Raw genomic sequence first — 9845 nt, forward strand, 5'->3', positions numbered from 1 at the left:
TCACTGCCGCGGGCGCTTGGCCCGCCGGCGCCTCCCCCGCCGCGGCGGCCTGATGCGGCACCCGGCACCGCCCCGCCTGGCTTTTCCCCTCTTTTTCCCCGAAATCCCTCCGTCCTGATATCTCTGCGGGCGAGGCGGGGGCGGTGACGCCCCTTGCCCGGTACGCCGGCCATGCGGGGCGCGGTCCCCGGCGGCCCGGCGGCGGGCGGCGGACGCTGAGCGCGGGCGGTGGCGATGCCGATGCCGGGGGGCGGTGGGGCCGCGGCCGCCGCCAGGCAAACTTCCTCCGGCGAGGCGGCGGCGGCGCCGCGGGACGAGGAGCAGCAGGAGGAGGAGGGCGAGGAGGATCTCCGCGACGGTGGCGTCCCCTTCTTCGTCAACCGCGGCGGGCTGCCCGTGGACGAGCCCACCTGGGAGCGGATGTGGCGGCATGTGGGCAGGATCCACCCCGAGGGGGAGCGAGTGGCGCAGAGGATCCGGGGCGCCGCCGACCTGCCCAAGGTGAGACGCACACCATCCCCCGGTGATGCTGTGGCACGGGGACCCGGTAGAGCGGCTGGGCCGTCCTATGCCGGACGTACGAAGGGAAGAGGGGAAATGGCATCCTATAGGGAGGGGTCGCTCACCTGCCCCGCTTGAAAGCCGAACTCCCCGGCTCGGGACTGATCTCTCGGGAAAAGGGCTACCGGGGATGTTCTTGCGGGAAGCAATCACAGTCCAAATGCAGAGTGCGGGAGGGCGTCTGCGGGGCTCTGCCCTGGCGGTCCAGCAGTACTCCCTTTCCAGGCCTTGCTGGAAAACAGAATTACGATGGCTAATGTGTGAGCCTAAAGAGGAAAACAGGATAAATGATGAAAAGATGAGGCGAGTTAAATTTAGAAGAGGCCAGCAAAATACTTGGGTTGAGAGGGTGGGACAGGCACAGTGGGCCTTTGAACCAGAAGATACCAGATTTGGGTATAGTCTCCCACACCAAAAGGCACTCTTGTGCAGAACCCTGTCTGTCAGAAGAGTCTGTTGACACCGAAGAGGTTTAGGAGGAACTGGCGAATACTTAACGAAGCTTGTTGCTGATGTCGGGTCTGATGTGATTTATGAGCATGTTCCTGGCCTTACTGCAGAGAACTCTAACAAAAAGAGGAAGTGGTGGTCATTTCACTTAATCTTTCGCCCTTGTGCCGTAGTGAAACATTTACATGTGAGTTCTTGTGATTGTTGCTATCTGTGTTGCACCTCAGCCAGAGAAAAATCTCCCCCTTTCATTGGCTTCCTGTGAACAAAAGACACTGCAAACATTTGGTGTGTCACTCCATGGGCAGGTTATGAGAGTATTCCCACTGCACTAACAGAAGACTCAAATATGAAAGGATGATTTTCTTTCTTTTTTTTTTCCCTGGTTGGGCCTTTTTTGTGAGAACTTAACCTCCTTGGGAAGGTAGTTTTAAGCGTACAAGGACATGCTATTATATGGTAAGTGCACAGGCAGTGTGTACTGCTTTCCATGAGGAACTCTGGAGAAGTGTGTGATGTAACATCCTTTATGCAGTGAGGAGTTATAGACATCTGTGGCAGCAACCAGAACAAATCTTGAATCCCAATTACAGCCCCTATTCTAACCCCATTAGACTTTTCCTTCCTTTTCAGATCTCCTTCTTTTCCTCAGACTTTGTCCTGAGCCTGAGTGAAGGCTGGAAACATGTTTCAGGTCAGTCAGAACACACACTAATTAGTTTCCTGACCAAAAGCGCTGACTTGTCCAGGAGAGGTGAGGGAAACAGAAGAAAAGCTCACAAACAAGAGTCTTGTGTGTGAAAGGAATACAGTGTTCAGTCTGTGGTTTTGGTCTAAATGTGAAGTACTTCCACTGTTCTCACTTTATAGGCTTGGTGCCAAAGGGTTACAGTCAGGGGATACAAGTTGTATGTGCTGTTGCAGTAAAAGGTGAAATTCAGCTATCAGGGTTGTTTTTTGGTGTCTACTAGCACCTCTGGGAATCAAATCTATAAACTCTACTCAGCACTCTGCAATTTGAGATCCTATTCCTAAACTCACCACACATACAGCTGAGAGGATGCCGAGATGCAGAAAGCAGCAAGGATGGATGGCTTTGTTTCCCTAGCTCCTTTTCCCCTCTAGAGATGTGTTTTTATCGTTGAGTGCTGCTTATACCACCACCTGTCTCTGTGCCATCAAGTCTCTTTGAATGATTGATGCAACAGATGCCAATTGGGATAATGAGTATACTCTGCAGGGCTGGCTCCTTTGAAAAGCCTGGAACTGTCCATGTGCTGGAGGGTAAATAGGCCTTTTCAGGTGTTGGGAATTGGACAGTGGTTAGCCTTCCCTGAAACATTTGGCCTTGAACAGTAGCCAGTATTGGGTGTTGGGGGAAATGACTCCCAGAGACTTGTCCATAAAGTAAACAATACCATAAAATGATGACTGCCCAAAACGGTGATCAGGCTTTATAAATTCTCACAGATCAGCTGCCAGGGTCTGTGTCTTTCCATGCAGTGTGAGAGCTCAGAGGTCTCCTCTGATCTCCCTTTCCTTCTGGTAGATTTTGGGGTACATGGGCACGGAGTGACTTGAGCCATGGTGGCAGGACACAGTTGATTGGCCATGCATGCTAGGCTTGAGAGTACCATTTCCTTTTGAACAACAGGGTGGGGTATTGCTTTGCTTGGAACTGCAGGGACCATCAAATAGGTAAGGCATCCACACTGGAAATGCAAAGTGATGCATGCGCTTGCCTCACTGAGAAATTATGGATTTTTAATGAGGTTGTGATGAGGGCAGACAGGAAGAGTTGCATCTAATGGGCTCATAAAGAAAGAACTGGAAAAAAATCCAGTTTGTTTATTTAGCCTAATAACTGGAATGGTATTAAATAGCTCCCATGTCACTTCCAAAAAGTAGATTAGAGAGGTGCTTGCATACCTATAAACACCAGAAAAGAAACTGTTGCTAATATAGGCTGTCCAAAAAAGCACCTCTGTGATATGGATAAGGGTGGAGCTTTGTGCCTCACTGCTGCCTTATCTCCTTTGCAGCGTGGCCCACTTAGTACATGAAAACCTCTGCTGTTCTTGTTCTAAAAAGCAGAGTCCCAATCCCATGCATACAGCCAGCCTGCTGGGTGCGTCAATCTAAGAGGAAGGTGATGCAACCCCTCCACAAAGGTGAGAAGTGACCAAGAGAGTTCAGTCAGTCTGCTAAGCCTGGCAGAGTTATGTGCTCTGGGAAATCTGGGCTCTTTTCCTAGCTCTCTCTCCAGCTTTCACAATAACTGAAGGGAAGCAAAATAGACCTGATTTTCTATCTTTTGTGTTACCAATAAATTCCTCTTTGCTTTCTGGAGGATTGTGAAGACAGCCTAATATTTATAGCCCTTCTGAGATCTGCAGCAGATGATGCTGGATAAGGAATAAGTGTTAGGGTCTCCCATCCTGTCAGTGTGGAACTGAAGGAGGGAGACCTTATTCCTCTCCTCCTGCTTCTATTGCCCCATTAAAATGCTATGGACTTGATGCAAAAGAAACTGTAGTCCAGGCTGGGCTGCAGGCCCAGATCTGAGAGAGAGCACACTGTACTTTCATCAGTTTAATTACTTGAGGTGCAGGAGGCTCTTCTACATTAACTAGTCCCCTGCTGAACTGGTTGCTATTACTCTGTCTCAGTGTTGTACAGGCCTTTAAGGAAAAAAGAAGTAACTCCCCAGAATCATTAGTCTGTGCAGACAAAATGCACTTAATCCAAGTGCCTCCACTCAAAAATCATGCAAGTCTCCATGCTGAAGAAATGAAATAAAGTTAAATAGTCAGGCTGCCCTGGTTGTTACTGCTTGCATTGTTTCTGCCTGGAAATGATTTCCTATGACTCAGTGTGTCAGCTCCCAGGCAGCTCACAAACTGACTCAGCTCATGCAGTTCTAGAGATGGCTCCATCCCTGTGCTGCTCTCTGGAGCCTTCCATGCTCCTGCTGTGGCTGAACAAACCCAGTTTCACATCTGCTCCTGTGCTGTCTCCTAAAAGTGTGCCAGTCACACAGAGTACATAAATGAGACACCAGAGATGGCAACAGGCACCTCCAAGAGGTGCTAGGGAAATGGGTACCAGTGGCCAAATAGTGTTACTTTATTTATTTATTTTTCTTTTAATGTCAAAACATGGGAGAGAAAATAGATAAAGACTGAGTTTAGCTCAGTGTTTACTTACTGATGGTGTTTGGAGCTAGTCTGAAAAACACTTAGACATTATGATTTCCAGAGGCAGTGACAGCTCCTCTCTCACGGTTAAGCAGTCTGTGGCCCCTATGCTGTGTTAGGCACAAGCAGAGTGTAGCTGTGTGGCAAACCAGGACAGGGAACTGATCTGACTGAAAACTACCCATGCTTGCTGGCTTGGCTTTCAGCTGGTTCAAGTGCCTGACTTGGTTTACTTGTGCCAACCCAGGGAAGAAGAAGAAGGCATGGAAATGAATAGCCAGAGAAAGGCACATGGAGGATGGTGAGTGGCTAAGTAGCACTACTGGCTATAAAATCATGGCCAGCAGAGGCAATTATGCACAGCAGCATGGAAGATCTGTTTCTGACTCATGCTTCGTTAGCTGTGGATAGCCCATCTCTTGGGGAAGTCTGGGAGGAACTGAAATGCTAAAAACCAAACTGCTGTGAAAAGCTGCAGTCTGGTGCCAGAGGGGTATATCTGTGAGCTGTCCTCCAGAGGCAAAATGCTGGGCTGTTTCTCCAAGTTCGTCAGTCACACCAAATTTGTGTCTTCTCCATCATATTCATCCTGTGGACAGAACCCTTCCTTTTCCTTAGACACATTTCCTCAGCTGATGACAAGTGTGCAGTTATCCTCTGTGGAGCAAATGGTGAGGAACATCTGACTGAACCCATGAGGCTGAGGCCTTAGAATGGGAGACCACTCTGAATGGTGAACTGCCAGAGTCACCCTCTGACTACATAATTCAAAACAATGGGCACTGCAGGGCAGAGGGGAGTTAGTGCTGTCAAGTCTTTGTGTTCTAGTCAGTGCCAACTCATCTGGGATGCCAAGAGGTAGTGAGGGACCTTTATATCCTTGCTTACAGGGCTGTTGTATGCTCCAATGGCTTTGGGGAAACATTCTCCATTTTCCCTCTCTCTCTGTGCTTATGTTTTTGTTTTGTGCCCTCCAGTTTGTATACTCAAATGAGGCCAAGCTCCCTCAGGTGATAGCTTTCCTGTCTTGCCTTGTCAGGTAATTTTGTCTAACTCTTCCTGTGCAGGACCCTTTCACACAGTTTCTCTTGCAGCTCTGCTGTGATGTATCACTCTGAATCCCTTCTCAGTGATCAATGTGGAAACAAGAGGAATGTTCTTGGTCTTGCCAATTTGGGCAGTAAAAAGGGCTTGGTTTCAAAGGAACACACTCCCTGTAGCTATGTGCCACCAAGTTCAGCAAGAAGCTGGAAAAGTTTGGAAGTAGTGACTTATGTTCTCGTTCCCATTTCAGATTCCTATACCAAGTGTGCCTGCGTTCCAGCCGTCCACCCCCATCCCTGAGCGCCTGGAAGCTATACAGCGCTACATCAGGGAGCTTCAGTATCCTTTACTGTTACCTTAGCCACTGGTATGGTAACTGAGGAAGAGGGAGCAAGGGGACATTCTTTGCCTGTGAAGAAAAGGTCATTCTGTTCTACATGATGTGGAACTGAAACTTGCCCCCCTGAAAACAGAAGGCTGGATTTGGGATGGTTTGTCTTGTTGCTCTGTTTCTTTTCTAACTAGTCTACCGTCTGGTCCTGTTCACTCCTGTAACAAACAGGTATGTTGTCAGGGGCCTTTTTTCACTACTCACCCTTCTAGTCAGTGACTTTACAGTACCATGTCTTGGATGGACTACAAACTCTGTCACCTCACTGTTAAGACAGTGATGAGCTGTGGTGGTGAGAAAACTCAGGCCATCCTACTTGAACACTCTTCTCTGTAGCTGTCTAAAGGACAGGCAGTCATCTTGGTTTTGTGCATCTGGGGTATCCTGTACCTTTATAGGCAGAGCTGCCAGTGGGACTGTGTACTGGGAAAGAGATTTCTTCATCTTTGTTGTGCTGGACAGCAGGTGCCATACAAGCACAGTCTAATCTGACTGAGCTAGCTTTGGCTTCAGCCCTAAAACAATGTAAGAAGGCAGAAATTTTGGCACCTCTTGCCCATCTAAGGTGGTCATTCCCTAGACTGGGTCCCAGCCAGCCTTAGAATAAGGTAGTGTGAAGGTTTCACTGCTCTGCATTCTGTGCAGACCAAAGCAGCTGAACTTTATTCTCCCCTGGTAACTGGAAAGCTGAGCAGCCCATGTGCTGTCAGCATGGACCTTAGAGAATTGGATTGGAAATCTGTGTGTGAGCAGGAGAAAGAGAAGAATTGACAACATGGAAATACAGTGGAAATAAGAGGGGACTATAAATGGGAGAAATGCAGGACAGGGAGGTGGGGACTGTCTTGCATTACTGTTGTATTTGTGAAATCATGACTTTGCTGTGACAAAGTAACATGGAAGATCTTCAGACAGGTTTTCTTCAAAGTCTGCTCTCCAAGCTGCCAGGCCCTTGACTCCTTGCCTCCAGGTACAATCACACTGGGACACAATTCTTTGAGATTAAGAAGAGCAGACCTCTGACTGGGTAAGTGCTGGCAGCCCCTACAGCATTTAATCCTTGCTTTAAGATATTGGAGCATTGTTACTAGGCCCACTGTTAGCTGGTTTGTTTTTTCCCCTTTCATCCCTTGGCCAACACCTAGGTGGCACTCAGGGCTTCCAGTACTGCAGCTCCTTTCTAGTTTAGATGACTTTATTATCTGTGGCCTAAGGCACAGCTCATCAGAGCTGTGTCTGGCCTTTCTAAAGGATGAGTAGGTTTTGTTGCCTCAAATCAGTAAATGCAGTAAAATAATGTAAACATATTTTAAAGATGCCCAGATTCTGCTTGCTTCTAATTGGAATATAACTATATAGACTTCTGGTGGATTCTGAAATTAGGTCCTGCCCTAAACAAGCTTCTTAAAAGCCAAATATATTTATAGGTTTAAATAAGTCAAAAGCTCCTTTGAATGCCTTTGCAGAATCTAGGCTCACACTTGGAAGGAGAAGAGGGATTTTCCTGACTGCAGATTCTGGGAAGAGGTGTGCCCTGTAAGTTCTTGGAGATAAGCACCTGGTGTTCACTGACTCTCTTGGCCAAAGTACTGAGAGTCTCCCAAGACTTGGTCCAGTTCATAGACTTATGTGACCCTAAATGTCTTGATCTGTAATCAGTGCAGAGACAAGGGCAGTGCTTGAACGTTGTGAGGCAAACATTGCTGACTCTTGGTCCTTTAAGGTTTCTGCTTGCTATCACATTGGTGTCCATCCAGAACTCACTGAGCCAAGTGCTGTGATCTCCCTGAGAACAGAGGTTGGTTTAGTAGGGAGCTTCACTGCAACTCACTTAAAGGAGTTCTTTGTAAGCAGCAACAGCATGTGGTAGAGACCTGGTTTGGACTTAGTATCTTGCTAAAGAAGACATTTTCTTCTGTTCCCTGTCCTCAGTGGGCCACCTTCTCTCCTGCAAACCTACATTAGATATATAGTTGAAAACAGCTGAACCACCTGTACTTGGATACACAAGCCCTCTAATTACCTTTGTCCCACTCTGCAGGCTGATGGACCTGGCCAAAGAAATGACCAAAGAGGCCCTGCCAATAAAATGCCTGGAAGCTGTGATCCTGGGAATGTATCCTTTCCTCTTGGAATTGTACATGTCTGCCCATCCTTGGGTCTCTTCTCCTCTCTTTTCCTCTTGGAATTTGCATGTCTGCCCATCCTTGGGTCTCCTCTGCTCTCTTATGATGCTTTGAGGCTGCTGCTAGTACTGTTACCAAGGCTCACATCCCTTTGTTTTCCCATCCCAGTTCTCCCCCAAAACACCACCAATAAAATCCAAATCCAAGCAGTTCTCTCAAAGTATCAGAACTAGTTCTTTAGAGTTGCTTCTCCTTCCCAGGAAGAGTGATGATGCTTTGGATAATACAAGGGAATAAAAAATAAATTTAGCATCTAATGAACATCTAAAGAGGGGCAAAAATACTAGCTAGAGTTAGGTTAAGAAGTCCTTTGTGGAGACCATTGTTTCCCTACTGCAATGTTGCCTGCACTTACATTGGAGTAAGTTAGGGAACCTCCCAACATCTAATTCTGGAGTATGTCACTTGACTATTGTGTGTAACACTGCCTGCCAGCTTAGGCAGTACCTTTATTAATTCTAGACATGTCTCGTCTTTACACATCTTTCCTAGTTATCTTTCAGGCTCACTATATGTCACTCAGGCTATAGATTCCTGATGCACATTGACAAAGCCACCTGGAGGGGCATAGATGGCAAGTGAAGGGTTCAGAAGGGTAGTCTGATGGGTGTTTTGTTCTGAAGGTTCCTTGGTTTGTGTGTTAAATAGCAGTTAGTCAACAATTGAAACAATGTCTTAATACTACAGCATTACTAGTTTGGGAGCTATGGAATACACTTCACTGAAGTGTTAGCATTGCAACTTCTGCATCACAGAACTGCCTTGAAATTCACTTCCCTTTGTTGACTGTCTTGTTGAAGAGGCCAACTCTGGTTTCCCCATGACCCTGCTGAAAGCAGGGCAGATGCAGGGAGCTGGACTCTTGATTTGGAGAACAAATGCTGCCTGTGTGATGCCTATATCAGTGGTGAATCTGCTGAGCAGGCTGGGAGGGTTTCAAGCAGGAAGGAGACATTTTGTTAAGAAAATGTTATCACTGGCTGTTTCCTGAACAGTGTCTGCCATCAGTTACCTCACCAACAACATGACCACGCTGGACCGTTTCCCCATCAGCTTCAAAACCCACTTCTCAGGGAACTACTTCCGACACATTGTGCTGGGGGTGAACTTCGGAGGCCGCTATGGGGCACTGGGCATCAGCCGCCGCGAGGAGCTCATGTACAAAGCACCTGTCTTCCGCACACTGAGCGAGCTCATCTTTGACTTTGAGGAGGCATATCGCCGCTGCTGGCACACGCTCAAGAAGGTGAAGCTGGGCCACTGCGTGTCCCATGACCCACACAGCGTGGAGCAGATTGAGTGGAAGCACTCCATCCTGGATCTAGACAAGCTGACACGGGAAGACTTCCGCAAAGAGCTTGAGAGACATGCCCGCGATATGAGGCTGAAGGTGAGCAGCAAGGATGGAGTAGTTTGCTGCTGCATCTGCTGTTTTGCCTGGCTGGTGGCATGCTGGGGGAAGGAAGCAGCAGGATGATCTCCTAGATGGTGGTGGACTAGAGGGTGAATTGGAGGCTGGGGGCACTTTTCCGTTGTATACAGTCCCCTATTGGACTTCCATGCAGTACTGCAGTTGCAATCAGCTTGGACTGTATACAGTCCTTGGAGCCACAGCCCTAGTTTTTTCTAGCTTCTGCACTTTTGCCTTGCTTTTGTATGTTTTATTCTCATATAATTAATTTGTCTTTTCTAGTTACTACTTGTATTGGTTACCTTATTTTTTCTGGCAGATTGGGAAAGGAACTGGGCCATCATCTCCCACCAAGGACAGAAAGAAAGATGTCTCCTCCCCACAAAGAAGTCAAGCCAGCCCCCACCGGCGCAACAGCCGTGGGGACCGACGGTGAGTGGGGCTGTAGAGCAGAAGACCCATCTGCAAAATCTCTGTTTTGCTCACAGACTCCACCTTGATGTCTGATTTGGGATCTTTCTGATATCTTACTTGGGTTCTTTGTAACAGGGAATACTTCTCTGACCAGCTGCTTTCCTCCTTAGTCTGTGCCTTTATCATTGCTT

At 47.8% G+C, this 9845-nt stretch overlaps 1 protein-coding gene across 1 annotated transcript in view; it reads left to right on the top strand.

Annotated features, from left to right (window-relative positions):
* VASH1 (vasohibin 1) overlaps window positions 1–9845 on the top strand; it is a 13790-nt gene continuing 3945 nt past the window's right edge. The window contains exons 1-6 of the mRNA XM_068165567.1: window positions 1–501; window positions 5503–5591; window positions 6614–6670; window positions 7685–7759; window positions 8838–9219; window positions 9560–9672. Of these exons, the coding sequence (XP_068021668.1) occupies window positions 235–501; window positions 5503–5591; window positions 6614–6670; window positions 7685–7759; window positions 8838–9219; window positions 9560–9672 (983 nt within the window). The 5' untranslated portion in view covers window positions 1–234. The remainder of the gene's footprint in view (window positions 502–5502; window positions 5592–6613; window positions 6671–7684; window positions 7760–8837; window positions 9220–9559; window positions 9673–9845) is intronic.

The sequence above is a fragment of the Melanerpes formicivorus genome, unplaced genomic scaffold, assembly GCF_026170545.1.
Source record: "Melanerpes formicivorus ecotype bairdi unplaced genomic scaffold, bMelFor1.0.p_v2 SCAF_90, whole genome shotgun sequence".
NCBI classification, from domain to species: domain Eukaryota; kingdom Metazoa; phylum Chordata; class Aves; order Piciformes; family Picidae; genus Melanerpes; species Melanerpes formicivorus.